The sequence below is a fragment of the Loxodonta africana genome, chromosome 9, assembly GCF_030014295.1.
Source record: "Loxodonta africana isolate mLoxAfr1 chromosome 9, mLoxAfr1.hap2, whole genome shotgun sequence".
NCBI classification, from domain to species: domain Eukaryota; kingdom Metazoa; phylum Chordata; class Mammalia; order Proboscidea; family Elephantidae; genus Loxodonta; species Loxodonta africana.
In genome coordinates, this window is record NC_087350.1 from 43,269,075 (window position 1) to 43,287,021 (window position 17,947).

The 17,947-nt window shown below is 37.7% G+C and overlaps 1 protein-coding gene across 6 annotated transcripts in view; it reads left to right on the top strand.

Annotated features, from left to right (window-relative positions):
- The window catches only part of SETX (senataxin), a 94,070-nt gene that overhangs the window by 53,572 nt on the left and 22,551 nt on the right, over positions 1-17,947 (top strand). For all 6 annotated transcript variants that reach the window (XR_010322978.1, XR_010322979.1, XM_010587549.3 and 3 more), the window contains 5 exons: positions 237-336; positions 7,727-7,897; positions 8,738-8,970; positions 10,241-10,408; positions 10,949-11,105. Coding sequence is in view for 4 of the 6 variants with exons in the window: in XM_010587549.3 (XP_010585851.2) it covers positions 237-336; positions 7,727-7,897; positions 8,738-8,970; positions 10,241-10,408; positions 10,949-11,105 (829 nt within the window). In the remaining 2 variants the exon portion in view is untranslated. The remainder of the gene's footprint in view (positions 1-236; positions 337-7,726; positions 7,898-8,737; positions 8,971-10,240; positions 10,409-10,948; positions 11,106-17,947) is intronic.

The window sequence follows — 17,947 nt, forward strand, 5'->3', positions numbered from 1 at the left end:
TTAAAATGTGGCTAGTGTGACTGGAGAACTGAAGTTTTAAAATTTTAATTAGCTTTAAATTTGAAAAGGTATATGTAGCTAATGGCTACTAAGTCAAATGGCAGTTCCGGACAATTTTATTAAACTGCCGCGAATTAATCACCTGCGGTTCTAGGTTCTAGTTGAGGTTGCTTGCTTTGGAAAATTTTGCTGCTTAGTGTTACTTTCTAGTATATTTGCTTTCTTGTTTTGTATAGGTGGCACAGGAATGGATCAGTTCTCCAAATAAAGAGACTTTCTGTCAGTTGCGTGTACGGAAATTTCCTGCTGATTATAAAAAATACTGGGAATTTGTAGGTAAGTTCTTTCTTATGTAATTTGGAATGTATGATACGATAATTGAAGATTTCTACTTAAGAGGAGACATCATCATCAGTTGAATTTTCTGGGTATAGGTTTCCTAAGCTGAATTTGCAACCTCTTAACAAAGAATATGTTTAAATTCTTAATTACTGATGATAATTAGTGGGGCAGTTATAAAATTCACCCTCCCCCCCCGCCCCGCTCTGTAATGAGAATACCACCAGCAGAAGCGTTAGTGGAAGCTAGGGATGGGTTAGAGGATAAATGAAGGGACTTAATAGATATATAGCATTAATAGTTTTATAGGTTAAGCACAGAAGAATATTCTGAGTAAGCCTTCCTAGCATCTGCTTGTTTCATGATAAGTCTAAAACACATTGTCACTTTTATGTATACTGGTTTAAATAAGTCAAACAATTCAGAAGTCTTTAAAATAAAAAGCTTAAGTCCTCTTTTTGACCTCTTTTTGATTCCCTAGATCAACTTAAAGCATGTGTCTATTTTTAGGGGGGAAAGTGTACACCCTGTCCATTGTAGAACATTGGCATAATATCAGCCAGCAGTAAAATAAGCATTATCCAGTGTTCCCATCATTCAGAGATAATCCCATTAACGTTTTGGTGTATGTTTATTTGCACTGTCAGCATCCTCTCTATCAAGTCCCACCCTCATCTCCAGTTGTATCAAACCAGTCCAGGGAGGCTGAGTTCATCCACCTATAACAACAGGTGTGTAGTAGATAATAAATCCCGCTCCGTATGCCAACTGCATCCTGTAAAAATCTCAGCTTCCTGTTCCTAGTGAGTTCAGAACTCCACTGTCAGTGCAGTCCTTTCTTATCCCCATTCACCCAGGGTTAGGTCAGTGGATACTATCCCCTTATCTGTTTCTTAGGTCCAATTATCTGTTGGAATGACTTGCAAACCCCAGGGAAAGGGCTGTTTTTAAGCTAGCAGAAAAAAAAAAAAAAATGATACGCATAGGGCAAGGTCCAGGAGGGTTCTTGGCACAGAGTTTTCATGTCCTTAGGGAAAGGGCTTACCCTCTGGAGAGCAGATATTTTCTCTCATCACCCAGGAAGCTCCACTGAGCCTTTGTCTCCCAAGGCTTTTATTGGCCTCATTGCATGGCCATGATAGATTTTGTCATGCCTCCTAAGGCTTAGTCAGCATTGTGCCCCCAGGTGGTCCCTTTTGGTCTGATCCCCCTCCACTCATGGCTTTAGGTGTGGTCTGGCTGTCAGGAACCAGAACCAAATGCCAAATGATTTACTGCAAGGGAGTTCCGCATCTCGCAATATCCTACTTCCATACTTTGTACTTACCTTTAAAAATTTTGTATGTGTATGAGAGGTGGGATCATTTTACCTATTTTGTGACTTTTTATTCATTCAGCAACTTTTTAAAAAATAATTCTGTTTCCGGTGAAAGTTTACACAGCAAATTAGGTCCCCATTTAACCATTTCTACACAAATTGTTCAGTGACATTAGTTACATTTTTTACAGTGTGTCGACATTATTTCCATTTTGGTTGTTCCCTTTCCAGTAATCTAGTTTCCATGCCCCATTACCTTCTCATCTTTGCTTTAGAGTAATTGTTGACCATTTGGCCTCATATAGATGATTTTTTAAGGAATGTAGTACTCATTCATGGGTGATAGTCTTTATTTTGTGAGCCAATCTGTTTTTTTAGCTAAAAGGTGACTCCGGGATAGTTTCGGTTGAAGGTTCAAAGAGTATCTTCAGGGCAACAGTCTTGGGAAGTCGTCTAGTCTGAACTTTTCCAGTTAAGTCTGGACTTAAGAATTTGAGTTCTTTTCCACAATCTTCCTCTATCAAGATCCGTATTTTGTGGCCCTGATCAGAACGGTTGGTAGTAGGAGCCAGGCACCATCTAGTTCTGGTGAGGAGGCCATGGTTTGTGTAGGCTGTTAGTCCTATAGACTAGTTTCATCTCTGAGTCTTTAGGTTCCTTTTTTCTCTTTTGCTCCTAATGAGTAGAAACCAATAGTTGTCTATTAGATGGCCACCTGCAAGCTTTTAAGACCCTAGACACTACTCAACCAAACTAGGATGCATAATATAAGCCATCAAGCCCAGAAAACCTATCCCATGAGGTATTTGGTTATGTCTAAGAAGTATCTGTAATTGTGCCCCCTGTGTGCTTTATTACATATATGAATACTGTATTTTTACAGAAATAATGCGTGCCTTCTACTTTGCTAACCGTGCCCTACCCCCCTGCGAGGTACTTTCATAAGCGCTACTATGCCAGTTTTTTTTTTTTTTTACTTATTGCTGTAAAAAAAATTAGCATAGTGCGGTTACAAAAATACCTCATGGGGGAAGAGGCCCAGTTGGCAAACGTAGAAGGCACATGTTATTTGCATAAAAATACAGTATATGTGCGTGCACACATATGCATATGTACACACATATAAATTTGTGTATGAACCCATACATACATACATACCTATCCATATATATGCATATGTATAGACATCTGTTACTACACATATGTTTTTTGGTTGTTGTTGCAAAATTATATATATCATAGCACTTACCAAAAATGCCCTTTTTCTTGTGTACTTTTAGTGACATCATTTACCTTGGTCAGGCTGTGCGCACTTCACTCACATTTGGTGCTCCCTTTCCCGTCACCAAAAATAACAAGTGTGTACCACTTAGAGAATGATTTCTCCTCTCCCTTTATCCCATCCCTGGTAACCACCAGTGAATGTTAGTTTCTGTATGAATGCCAATTCTTGTTTTTCATGAAAATGAGATTATACAATATTTGTCCTTTGGTGATTGACTTATTTCACTCAATATAATGTCCTCTAGATTCATCCATATTTATAAGATGTTTTCAAGAATTCATCATTATTATGACTGTGTAGTAGTACAGGTATCCCTTGCTTTTCCAAATTTGCTTTATGCTACTTTGCTTTTACAAAAAAAGGTGAAACGTGGAAATAGCGTTCAGCGTTTGTTTTATAGCAAGCTGTTAAAGGCAGCGCACACCCTGAGCAGCGAGAGTGGAGCCTTTAAGCTCCTTCCCCAGGAAATACACTCAGCATCAAGCCACCATAGCTTTGAATTGTCTGTGCACATCTGTGCTTTATCTTGATTTATTTTAGTGTTTATGTGGCGTTTGGTATGATTTAGTATGTTATTTTTTGGGGCCTGGGAACGCTCAAAATTGTTGCCACATAAATCAGTGGTAACTGCATCTTTGCTTTACACCATTTTGGCTTAGGAGAGGTTTCATAGGATTGCTCTACTTTTGGTTAGTGGGGAAAACCTGTATTCCATTGTATGTACGTACCACGTTTTGTTTCTCCATTTGTTGATGGGCACTTACGTTGTTTCCATCTTTTTGCTATGGTAAATAGTGCTGCAGTGAACAAAGGTGTGTATATGTCTGTTCACGTCTCTTCTATTGGATCTCTAGGGTATATGTCTAGAAGTAGGATTGCTGGATGATAAGGTAGTTCTGTTTTTAGATTTTTGAAGTGCCATACTGTTTTCAATAGTAGTTGTACCATTTTACAGTCCCACCAGCCATGAATAAGGGTTCCAGTCTCCCCACACACCTGCCAGCATTTGTTTTCTGGCCTTTTTTTTTTAAATCAGTGCCATTTTAGCAGGGGTGAGATGCTATCTCATTGTAGTTTTCATTTACATCTCTCTTATGGCTAATGATCACAAGCATCTTCTCATATTTGTGTTGGCCACTTGAATGACCTCTTTGGTGAAGTGTCTATTCATGTCCTTTGCCCATTTTTTATTTGGGTTGTTTGTCTTTTTGTTACTGAGTTGTCAAAGATTTCTATGTATTTTAGAGATTAGGCCCTTATCAGATATGTCGTTCCTGAAGATTTTTTCCCAGGCTGAAGCTTGTCTTTTTACTCTTTTGATAGTCTTGATGAGCATAAGTATTTTTATGAGCTCTCAGTTATCTAATTTATCTTCTCTTGTTCATGCATTTGTAGTAGTGTTTGATATCAGCAAATATTTTTTGACCTTATACTACCTGATGGTAAATGATTCTAGGTACTGGGTATACTGGGTATATAGCTGTGACAAAAACAGAATTCCTTGTCTTCTTGTAGCTTACATTTGACTTAACTTATTTTCACTTAATATATTGTAAATGACTTTTTAGTGTTATTAAATAACAATAGTGTATTTAATTGCTGTAGTTATTCCATTGTAAGCATATGCCATAGTTCATTTAATGAGATATTTTTAGTTAGACACGTACATTTTTATTATAGTTTTCCTCTATTATGAACACTCTGAATAAATTCCTTTGCTAGATCACACAGTATACACATTTTATTCTAAATTTTCTTATTTTGTTGTTGAGAATATACACAGCAAAACATAAACCAATTCAACAGTTTCTACATGTACAGTTCAGTGACATTGATTATATTCTTCAAGTTGTACAACCATTCTCACCCCCCTTTTTTGAGTTGTTTCTCCCCCATTAACAAACCCACTGTCCCCTAAGGTTTCTTTCAGATCTTTTGAGTTGCTGTTGTCAGTTTGATCCTGTTTAGATAGTTCTTAAAAGAGCATAATGTTAAAGGCAGACATTTTTTCCTAGTTAAGCTAAATTATTGTTTGGTTTTAAGAAGACTTCAAGGGATATTTCTGGTTGAGGGTTTAAAAATTATCTCAGGGTAATAGTTTCAGGGGTTCATCTACCCTATATGGCTTTAGAAAATCTGGAGTCCATGAGAATTTTAAGTTCTGTTCTGTAACTTCCACCTTTTAATCAGAATGTGTATTTCCCTCACATCTGCTAATTTAAACATATTTTGCCAATTATATATGAAAGTGCACATCATTTGAGGGCGTAGTTTTTTTCTCAGATGTTCACTGGCCATTTGTATTCTTTTGATAATTGCCTGTTTGTGCCCTTTGTCTTTTTTTTTTTTTTTCCTATTAAGGCAATTGTTTTCTTCTTACATGTATTGGTGCAGTTTTTTGTTTTTTTTTTTTACAATTTTCATTTTATTATTTGCAAAGCACAATAAGCAAAGTGAAAAAGACATATGGGGTGTAGTCTGGAACAAACCAGGTGTAAGCTTTTAACAGTCTTCTTCTGGTGGAGTGCACTTAATTCCCAGGATGTGTTTAATTGTCCTGATATGAATTGTAACAACACAGTGAAGTGTCTACCAAGGAAGCTCATTAGAGACTTAGTAGCCAAAGTTTTTATTGAGAGCTGTTCACCCAGGTACGCTTTGCCCAACAGGTACCAAATTTCCAGACTCCCAAGAGGGAGGCAGGTGTTCAGCATAAACTATATTGTTTGCACAGTTTTGGCACAGTGAGCCATTCTTGTTAGTGAATGGTGGGAACCCTCCCAAAATCCAAATTCTCAGATGCCAGCCAAGGGCCAACCTTGTAAGCAAGTGTTTCAAAGGATAGCAGTGTCATGAATATAGTATACACCTTTAATTATTTAGATTTTCTTTACTTTCTGTCAATAATATCCCATAGTTTCTTGTGAAGAGGTTTTGCGTATTAATATCAGATAGCCAATCAGTGTTCAGATGCCTAATTTTCTCATAAATATAAATTTTTAGCTTGTTTGAATCAAGATCCAAATTAGGCTCGCCCACTGACATTGTTTGATATGTCCTTTAAGTCTTTTTTTAGACTGTAAATTCTCTAACTTATTAGTTCCCCCTGCCCTTGTAATTTATTTGTTGAATAAATTGGATTCTTTATTCTGTAGAGTTATTCACTGTCTGGATTTTGCTGATTGCATCTCCATGGTGTTTAGTATGTTCCTCTGTCCTCTGTATTTCCTATAAATTGATCATTAGAGCTAGAGGCTTGATCAGATTCAGGTTTTGTTTTTATTTTTTTCTTTATTTTTGGCAAAACTATGTTATAGGTGCTGGTGTGTTCCTTCATTAGGTGCTGTATGATATCTAGTTCCTCTTTTGTGATATTCACAGCTGTTGACATTTAATTCCTAGATTCATTAATTCATTATAGGATGCAAGGTGAGGATGTTTTAGTTTGATCATAAAGAGAAATTTCTCCACATCTACCATTTGGCTACTCAGTAGTATAGTTTATAAAACAAAAGTACAATAAATGCTTGACTCTTGACCAGTTTTCCAAATAATGAGTTAATTCACTAGCAAGCACTAGTGGTGACTAATGAGTTTTTTTGGTTGTTGTTGTTTAAATATCATTATGAACTCATGGATTTAAATATATTTGTGTTTTAATCCATCGCAGTTGGCTTCTTTAAGTTGGCTTTTGGGTCCTACAGACAGGGCCCTACTAGTCTTGAATGGTTTCTTGCTATTTGGTATGACAGGATGTATATTTTTTTTAAGTAGGTATCTAATTCTTCTAGTGATATTCGTTGAAAAGATTATCCCTTCTCCCATTAAATAACCTTGGCATCTTTGTAGAAAAATCAGTTGACTTTGATTATGGGTGTATTTCTGGACTATTTTCTTTTCCATTGATCTGTATGTCTACCTTATACCAATTCCACAGTCTCGCTATTATTGTAACTTCTTTAATTTTAAAAGTAGAGGAAAGAGAATCTCTTCATTAAAACCAAACCAAACCTCAAGGAGAAAATTTATTAGCTACCTCTGAATAGTATGATTTCATCTCTTTTGGCTTATAGCAGTTGTTAAATTTTATAGTACTGTATAATTAATATACCCATTTCTCACTTATCGACATGGTTAGGTTCCAAAAACCAGGTCATTTATGTGAAAATGGAGGATGACCACAATCAGATCACAAAGTGGAGGGTGACTGTATCATTACGTAACTGCCAAATTATATTCTTACACAACTGCCAAACTACTGAGAATCATGGCCCAGCCAAGCTGACACATAACCTTACCCATCACAGCCAGTGTTACTCTCGTCTTGCACCTCAGCAGTCAGATTTTTTTTATCATTGTCATGAATGGGAATTGTCAGATAACGTATTAATCAATAAGCAAGAAGTGTACTTGAAAGTTTTGATTAGATTATACTACCAATTTGAAGTATGCTCAAATTGGCAGTGCTGTGTACTTACTTAAACTTAGGAAACCCGTTGCTGTCAAGTCTATTCTGACTCATAGTGACCCTATAGGACAGAGTAAACTGTCCCATTAGGGTTTCCTAGGCTGTAATCTTTAAGGAAGCAGACTGCTACATCTTTCTCCCACCCAGCAGCTGATAGGTTTGACCACCGACCTTTTGGTTAGCAGCCAAGCACTTAACTGGAACAACCAGGGTTCCTCTTAAACTTAGTACAAGGATTTAATTTCCTTTAAGGTTAAGCTTATTTAAAATGATTCTGTTAGAGCTATGTAAATGCTGACTTCTTGTTATTTCATAGTTTATCTTGAGGAATGTGAACTGGCTAGACAGCTTCATCCAAAGGAAAATGACTTGGTGTTTTTGGTTCCTGAAAGACTAAACGAAGAGAATAATACAGAAGGAAATCTCATGCAAGATCCCCATGAATATTATTGTGGTTATGTTTATAAATTTCGCCGTACTTCAGTCAGTAAGTAAATAATGAAGCATTGAAAATTAATCTGTTAGATACGTTAAAAAAAAAAAAAACCCAAACCCACTGCGGTCAAGTCAGTTCCAACTCATAGCGACCCTATAGGTCAGGGTAGAACTGCCCTGTAGGGTTTCCAAGGCTGTAAATCTTTATGGCGTCAGACTGCCGCATCTTTCTCCCATGGAGCTGCTGGTGAGCTGGAACCGCTGACCTTTGGGTTAGCATCCAAGTGCTTTAACCACTGCGTTACCAGCACTCCTGATTAGAGTAAGCTTATTTCCTATTTTCCACTAAGTTGTGCTTTACCAGCTGTGTATTTGCTATACAGTTACTAGACGTGTATTTGCAATGTCGATTACTCGTCATTCAGAGTCTTTCTTATAGTTTTACCTAGACTCTCCTGGAAAAGGCCCAGGATTTATTGTGACAGCTTTATGATTTAAAAGCTTTCTTTTATAATAGTCCTCTCCTTTTGGTGCACTTTTTCATCTGTCATAGTGTTTGTTATAAAACAGGTAATTTGCAGAACAGCTGTTGTACCTTAAATCATATTCCAGCCTTGGTCTGGGACTAATTACTCTGCTTTCTTCATAGCATTTACCCCCATCCGACAGGTTTATTTGATTACCTGCCTCTGGCTTCTAGAAAATAAACTTTTTGAGGACAGGAACGTTGCCTGGTTCTTAGGAGGCATTTAGTAAATATTTATTGAATGGATCATTTAAATACTGTACACAAAAACATAAGCTAAAGAATACCTAATTCTAAATAACCTTTTTAACTGGACAACAGTATTCACTGGTAACTGAAATTGCTTTTTCTTCTTTTTGATAATAGTGCGTAACGGGAAATCTGAGTGTTGCGTTTCCATCCAGACTCAAGACAATTTGCCGGTCAATTTAAATGAACTTGTGAAATGTATTGTAATCAGTTCTCTGGTAACTACACAAAGGAAGTTGAAAGCCATGTCTCTGTTGAGTGGTCGGAACCAACTGGCCAGGGCTGTTCTGAATCCAAACCCCATGGACTTCTGTACAAAAGATTTACTAACTACAACTTCTGAGAGAATTGTGAGTAATAATTATATGATACCAAGGAAAGTCATAAAACTTCATGTCAGAATGTTAAAGCATCAAAACTTTACCTGCTACATATTCCTGTATGTCTGCAACAAAGACACATTCAATGTGAATGCACAGTGACGTTGTTTCATGCTTAGTTTTCTTTAAAGTGTGTATGCCTTTAATATTGCCAAGTATATGATTAGGTTAGTCAGCTTACCTCAGGAAAGCGGTTCAGTACAATAAAGAATTGAAAATAAGCTTGAAGAACACCATTAAAATGTTAGGTCAGCTCTTAAATGTTTGTTAGGTTATTAAAATTCAGGATTAGGAGTAGGTTTAATGGATTTATTTTGCATTTGAATGATAAATGAAGAATTGACAGGTAATGCTACATATGCGAAGATGAAGTTGTTTTGTGTCAACATTTATTTCTCACTGTAAAAGCTGTATATAAACTCCAGGAAATTAACAGAGAGAAAGGCAAAGGAACCTAATTTTTTTTTTTTTTTTAACTCCTACTGCGTGCTAATAATAGGTGCCTGGGTGGCGCAAATCGTTTGATCTCGGCTACTAACTGAAAGGTTGACAATTTGACCCCAACCAGTGGTACCATGAAAGAAAGGCTCAGTGATCTGCTTCCACAAAGATTACAGCCAAGAAAACCCTATGGAACTCTCAGTTATACTCTTGTAACACATGGGATCACCATGAGTCGGAATCTACTCAGTGGCAATGGGTTTTGGTTTACTGTGTGCTTAGGACTTTCATGTGCTTTATCTCATTCAATTCTCACCCTTTAAGGAATTCCACATTTTTTGGATGACAGAGCCTGAGGCTCACAGGTTGGGAGTTTAGTGACCTAGCTTGTAAGTGAAACTGAGGTTTAGATGCAGTAGGAAAGAAATAGTATTGGAATATTAGTTTTTACAGTGAAAGGAAAGAATTAACTAAAATAGAATCAGAGAATGCTTAGAAGAAAATTATAGAAGTAAATGTAATTTGTTTTGATCTTCTTTGTAAGAATCACAAACAATAATACGCCCTGTAGTATTTTTGAAATGGACTGAGAAGCCTGCTGATACTTGTAAATAATAAGTTTTTCCTCCAGTAGTGAAAGCAGCCCTTAGATTAAAGGTCCCTTTGGGGTGTTGCCTGACCAAAACAAAAGCTGCTGGCTGGTATAGATTAGAAGAAATTCAAATGATGTTTTCATTATCTTCCCTTCATGTGCCAGTGTAGAGAAAACAACTCAATCTCACTAATGTCTTTTTTGTAGATTACCTACTTAAGAGATTTCAATGAAGACCAAAAGAAAGCAATAGAAACTGCATATGCAATGGTGAAACACTCACCATCAGTTGCAAAAATCTGTCTGATTCATGGACCACCTGGAACAGGAAAATCAAAAACTATTGTTGGCCTCCTATACCGCCTACTGACAGAGGTAGAGTGTGAGTGAGGGCATTGCGGCTGGTAATTGAATACATTGCTGTGTTTTACATACTTGAATTAACCGGTATATATAATTATTAAAATCCTTTTTTCCTTTAACTTTTGTATTTTTTTTTATATTGTTGTTGTGTGCAACTGTATCAGAGAAAGGGAGGGAAGGTTGTAAGTAGTAGGAAAAGCACAAAACACTATCTCAGGTGAAACTAATCCTAAGGGCTAGAATGGTCTTATTTCGGCTTCATTATAGGTCCCAACTAATGCCAGGAAACCATCTTTAATGTATTCCAGGGCTACATTTTGGTTAGACAGAGTATTGATTACATTAAGTGGTTGGTTAGGTGTAAGACTCAGGATAGTTGATAAAATTTTATGCCAGAGTAATTTTAATGTCATTATAAGATATAAGTGCTTTTACTTATTTTTACCATAGTGGAAACTTGAGCATACACAGAACTAGAGAATAACTTTAAAACTATACAATAGAGCTCATCAGTTTTTTTTGTTTGTTTTGTATGCATGTGGCAAATTCTAGAACCAGAGGAGGGGGTATTCAGATGAAAACTCCAATGCCAAAATCAAACAGAACCGTGTTCTTGTGTGTGCACCTTCCAATGCAGCTGTTGATGAACTTATGAAAAAAATTATCCTCGAATTCAAGGAAAAATGTAAAGACAAGAAGAATCCTTTGGGTATGATCCTTATGTGGGCTTTAAATATGGTTTTTTCAGTGTTTAGTGTGGGCAGCTTTGAATGACAAAGAGCAAGCCAATCCTGGTAATAACTTCTACTTAGAGCTGTAGCTCATATGAACTCATAGATTCATGTAGTGCTAGGTAGCGAGGTTTCAACAGAAAACAAAAGCATGATCCTGGACTTGAAGGAAACATACAGTCTAATGAGGGAAGTGGACAGGTCATTGGACAATTAAGTTATAGAGCGATAAGTTCTGTAATAGGTTAAAGACGGGGGGTGCCTTCAGATCACCTGAGAGGGGCCCTTGATTCAGTCACGTGCAGGTTAGGGAAGGCTTTTGGAGGAAATGATGTCTAAGATGAAAACTGAAGAGCAATAAGGAGTTAGCCATGGGAAATAAGGGGAAAGGGCATTCTAGCAGATGTTATGATAAATAAAAAGGAGCAGAGGCAAGAGAGCTTCAGATAGTTCAGTGTAGCTAGAATGTAATAAGTTCCATGAGGGCCTAGTAGATATTTAGTGACTGTAAAGCTAGAAATATTAGTAGATTTAAAATATAACACTTTCAGTAAACATTGACTTATTGAAAATAGTAAAAACAATAATTGTTTATAGTTATTGAGTGTTTATTGTATGTCAGTAATCCTCAAAATAATCCTGTGAGAGAGGTATTAAATAATCCTATCCTGTGAGTAGGGAAACTGAAGAGTAGAAATGTTAAATACTACAGGAGTAAGAAAACTTTGTTTTGTTTTTATAGGAGTAAGAAAACTTTTTAGTAGAGTTCATGTAATAGTGAAGAGCATCACCACAAATGATTCAGGATGCTTGACTGAGATGTAAAATAATTTGTTTACTTAATCTTAAAAAACTTACTCTTCATATCACTCATAACAGGTGGTATGGCTATAGCTTTATATTAGACTATTTTTCCAAACGCATATATCTTGTCTTCCCCCAACAGATTTTATATTCTTCCAGGATACCTGACAATGCTGTTAGGTTAGGATTAGATTCAGCTACAAATAATAGAGACTTTAGATACAGTGGCTTAAATATAGTAGTAATTTCTTTCTTACTCAGAAGTCCAGGGTTGGGCAGTAGGCAGACCAGCACTGGTATGGTGACTCTGCTCCAGAGTCTTCAGAGACTTAGTCTCCTTGTAGCTTGTTGCTCCATTGTCTGTGACCTCCATTCCTTAGTGTGCACCTCATAGTCAGAGATGGCTGCTCCAGCTCCAGTAATCACATCTAGCAAGCATGAGGAAGATGAAGAGGGGCAAAGGGAACGTAGCAGCATCTAGATTCCTGGCTGCTGCCCATGGCAGTTCGGCTTATTTCCTCTTGTCCAGAAGTCACTCACATGGCCATACTCAGTTACAGGGGAGGCTGGGACATATCCTCTTTATTCTAGAGGATCATACATGTGTTTCCTTTTTCTTACATATTACCTATGTATAGAATTCATTTGTGTCTTAGAACTTACAATACATTATCAGTCTGCAACTTAAGTTTGTAAGATTTGTGATTTTATGTGCAGCTATAATCCATATTAACTGCTGTATGATATTGTACGAGTATGCAGTTTATTCATTATCCGTTGATAGAAATTTAGTTTATTTCCAATTTTAAACCCTGTTGCAGTGAACACATGCGTATTTCTTCAGTGCAGGTATAAAAATGTTCCCTGCTTTGGACAAGTGAATTGTACTGTGTAATGCTACATAACAGTTGAAAGGACAGTAAAAGGAGCACATTAAAGCCCTGCATTGTTTTTTATGTCTCCTGTGTGTACACGCAGCTTAATAGGGCAGTGCTTTTCAAATTGTGGGTTGTGATCAAATAGTGAATTATAAAATCAGTTTATGGAGACCACAACTAGTATACTTAAAACTTAAATAAAGTAGAATAGAAGAAAATAGAAAAGACCAGAGTGCATCACAGGTAGTATGGGTAAGTATTGTTTTGTGAAACTCGTTTCAGTTGCGAAGTGTGTGTATAGGCATATATCTGTGTATGTGTGTGTGTATGTACTGGGTTTCAATATGAAACGTACTGCATGCTATAGTTTAAAGCCAAACGCGTTGTCTTAGTTATCTAGTGCTGCTATAACAGAAATACCATAAGTGGGTGGCTTTAACAAATAGAAATTTATTTCCTTAGTTTGTTGTTGTGTGCCATTGAGTTGATTCTGCCTCATAGCAACCCAGTGTGATAGAACTGCCCCATTGGATTTCTTAGGCTGTGGTCTTTACAGGAGCAGATCATCAAGTCTTTTCTCTTGTGAAGCAGCTAGTAGGTTCAGCCATCGACCTTTCAGTTGCAGGTGAGCACTTAACCATTATACCACCAGGGCTCCTTTTCTTACAGTTTAGGAGACTAGAAGTCTGAATTCAGGACGCTGGTGCTAGGGGAAAGGTTTCTATCTCTGTTGGCTTTGGAGGAAGGTCCTTGACTCTTTTCAGCCTTGGGTTCTTGGTGATTTTCTTGTGGCATGGCATATATCTCCCCCTATTTCTGCTTCCTTGCTTTATCTGCTCTTTCATATCTCAGAAGAGATTGATTTAAGACACACTGTACACCAATACTGCCACATGAACATAACAAAGAAAACCCATTCCCAAATGTGATTGTAACTACAAGGATAGGGTTTACAACGCATATTTTTTGAGGGGGATGTAATTCTAACCATAATATTTCGCCCTTTGACCCCTCAAAATTCATGTCCTTCCCATATGCAAAACACATTCACCCCCTCACATCTTCCCAAAAGTCCTAAATAATCTCTAAGTCCAAGATCTCATTCTCTGAATCATCAATCAAATATGGGTGAGATTTAAGGCATATTGCATTCTGTGGCAAAATTCCTCTTCATTTGTAAACCTGTGAAATCTAGAATACAAGTTATCTACAATGGTAGAACAGGCACAAGTTGGACATTTCCATTACAAATACGAGAAATTGGAAGGAAGGAAGGGATAATGAGCACCAAGCAAGTCCAAAATCCAGCAGAACAAATAAAAACTCTGAAAGTTGTAAAATGATCCTGTTCACTGAGACCATCCAAACTAGCCATGCCCTCCAGACTCTGGGTGTTGGCCACGCTCTTTGGATTCTGGGTGGAGGGCCATCGGCTTTAGCCACACCTTCTAGGCCCATTGAGATGGCAACTCTGCTCCCATAACTTTGGACAGTCCCATTCTTGTACACCTGAGTGGTGAACCCTTGGCCCTGGCAGATTCCATTCTTCTGCCCCTTGGGCTTGGAGGCCCACCTCCACAGCTTTGGGCAGAGGCCCCATCCTCTCAGCACACATGAAAGGCAGCCCTACGCTCCAGAACCGAGTTGGTGAGAATCTGACTTTTTGAAACCTAGGAAGCCATGGTTCCATTCTTTGAAACATAGGATGCTGTGGCTCCACCCTATGAGATTCATGAGACAGAGGCTCCACCTTTGAAACTAAGACAGCCCTGCTTCCCATGCTCCCTTGAAAATTTCCGCTGATCTCCTGACTTCTCCAGGGATGGTTCTTTTATTTTCATGGAGGACATGTGTAGCTCCTTTGGCCTGTTTCCTGCCTGTAGAATTCCAAGAGGCAGAAAGATTTCTTTCCTTTCATCCTTTCTATGTCCCCTTCAGTCTAAGCTGATGGGTTTTGTGCTGTGGTAGTGGTTTAGATCCATCAGTCACAGGCTTAATCTCTTTAACATAAGATTGTATAGCTGTGTCCTCGGTGAAGATTCTAGAATATGAGTCTTGAGTTTGTACAGTAGAATTTTCCAAGTCTTTATAAGTTTTGTTTTCATTTTGCACAGCTCATTTTTAAGGCCATCTCTTTCACATTTTGCTATAAGCGACAAGAAGAAACCATGCAGCTGCTTTAAGAGCTTGCTTAGAAATCTCAATATCCAAGTTTATCACTTACACGTTCTACCTTCCAACAAACATTTGAACATAACTCGTACAAGTTCTTTGCTGCTGCGTAAAAAGCATCGCCATTACTCCATTGTCCAATCACATGTTTATCATTTCCTTTAAAAGCCTCATTAGAAGCACCTTTGTTAACCAATTGCCAATCTGACACAAAGGGTCCTTGTCTTTTCCCAAGTAAGAATACACGCGAAAGGCAAACTTTATTTTCAGCAAGCTTTATTTTGCTTGAGTAAAGCAAAAGGAGTCAGCGGGGATCTAAGCCACTCCAAAAGACTGACTCAAAAGGGAAGCAAGGCTAGGGCTTATCTAGGTTTGGTGGAGACAAGAGAGTAATGAATACTTAGTGGGCTTCTTTCAAGGGGCGAGTTCTTCTTAGAATGGCGGTACATGTGAATTAGGTTGCACGTGCATCTGGAATCCAAGATGGAACCCGCAGATATTCAAGTGGAGTCCTTTTCCGCAGCCCTTGGCATCACTTATTATGGGATATAGTACAGGCGCATTGATCCTTGGCAGTACATCACCATCTTCGGAGGGCTAAGGAAAGTTAACCAGCGGAACAGCAGTCACACTTTGTTCTTCTGCGCGTGCGGGAGCCTGTAAAGGGGGAAGGGACTAGAAAACAACACTAAGAAGGAGATGGTAATTCATGGGTTGTTTCAGCCTTATTTCATGTTGACAGGGTGTGGTTCTTGTTTACCCAACTTCCAGGTCGTAATCTTTTAACAGCTCTTTTGTTCCTCCAGCACTGTTAACCCTATCTGTCTCACTTTAACCTCCACATCTTTAGTAACATTCTGTAGACAGTGCCATATGTATTCTCTTAAGACAGTAGAGACTTTGTCTGTGGCTCTCCTCACTTCCTTCTGTGCCCTTACAGTAATTTTACCAACAGTCTCTTCAAGGCAATCAAGGTTTTACTATTAGGCATCTTAAAACTCTTCCAGCCTCTGCCCATTACCCAATTCCAAAACCACTCCCACATTTTAGGTATTTGTTGGGACAGCACCCTGCTCTCTGGTATCGAATTCTGTCATAGTTAGGCACAGTGGTTGAGACCTCAGCTGGTAATCAAATGTTTGGCAGTTTAAATCCACCACCTACTCCTTGGTAACTCTATGGGACAGCTCTTCTCTGTCCTATAGAGTCGCTCTGAGCCACAGTGGACTTTGCAGCAACAGGTTTTTTAACTATAACAGAAATACCACAGGTGGATGGCTTTAACAAATAGAAATTTTTTATGTCACAGTTTAGGAGACTAACAGTCTGAATTTGAAACACTGGCTCTAGGGGAAGGCTTTCTGTCTTTGTTGGTTTGCGGGAAGGTTGTCTCTTTTCAGTCTTGGCTCCTTGGTGATCTTTCTTCCGCTATCTCTGCTTCCTTGTTTAATCTTATTAATCTGCTCTTTTGACTTAAAACATACCCTAGGCTAATACTGCTACGTTAACATAACAAAGAAAAGCCATTCCCAATGTGATTATAACCACAGGTAATGGGTTAGGATTGATAACACATACTTTTGGGGGACACAATTCAATCACTAACAAGCATTTATGTAAACACTGGTCATGTATGTGTGCGTGTGTGCGCGCATGTGTGTGTGTATATGTGTGTGTGCGTAGCAAAACCCAGAGTCTATATTTTATCAGGTTAAAGAAATCACCTTCTCATTACAGCTTTGCCAAGAGTTTTTTATCATGAATGGGTGTTGAACTTTGTTGCAGGCTTTTTTTTTTTCTTTTTATCCGTTGAAATGGTAGCGAAGTTTTCCTTCATTAATTTGTTAAATGTGGTAAATTACGATGCTTTTCTAATCTGAAAACATCTTTTATTCCTAAAATAAGCCCAACTTGGTCCCATGTTATTAATGAGGCCATCCTGTAATTTTTCTTTGTCATAATGTCTTTGTCTGGTTTTAGTATTGAAGTTACACAGACTTTAAACAGTAAGTTGGAGAAATTTTCTGGAATGTTTTATATAAGACAGGGTTTATTTGTTTCTTGAAGGTTTAGTTAACTTGGTATATATAATTATAGCCTTCTGAATTTATTAATTTTTTTTGGCAGATGGGCAGGTCTTTACCTACTGTTTAAATTTCCTTAATGGTTATAGATCTTTTGACGTTCCCTGTTTTTGTGTGAGTTTCGCTAATTCATCTCTTTTAAGAAAATTTCCACTTTATCTAAGGTCTTCAGGTATATTGGCATAAAATTGTGTATTGTATTCTCATGTTTTAAATTTCAACTGTATTTATAGTTGGGCCCCGTTTTTTATTCCCTGTGTTATATATTTATGCCCTAACTCAAGTGTGGCACAGGCCTGTGGTTGGAAAGTCCCAGAGGAGAGTTTATTTTTTACCAGCTGAGCCCAGGCCAAGATAGATACACTTCTTTTTCATCTCTCCGTCTCTTCCAGGCTTTCTGTTGGGCATTAAAAGCCAAGTCCTTATTTTGGAAATTTCTGTATCTTGATTGGAATGATGGTTTTGCTGATGTAGACATTTGTCATACTCAAGGAAGTAAAGATTTAAATATCTCTGCATTTTGTCAGATGTAAATTATACCTCAGTAATGTTGTTTTCAAAAAGTAAAGCAAAACAAAACACCTAAGCCCCTCCACAATGACCAATCCCCACACCTTACTCTGTCTCCTAAGGGAAGACACAGCAGCTCAAGGGTTTTCACCTCTGATTTTTATCTTTCTCTTTGTTTTTAGCTCCTAAGAATTTCTCTTACATTTTTATGAGTTCAGTCCTGCAATTTAAAGAATGTCTGTTATAATTTATGGAGCTGGAGCATTTCTAGGTGTTTATAGTGGGAGGGTTTCCAGGTAATAGGATCCACCTTTTTGGTGGAAACACAAGTCAAGTCAATTAGCAGTTTTGAAACCCTCAAATAAATGTTGG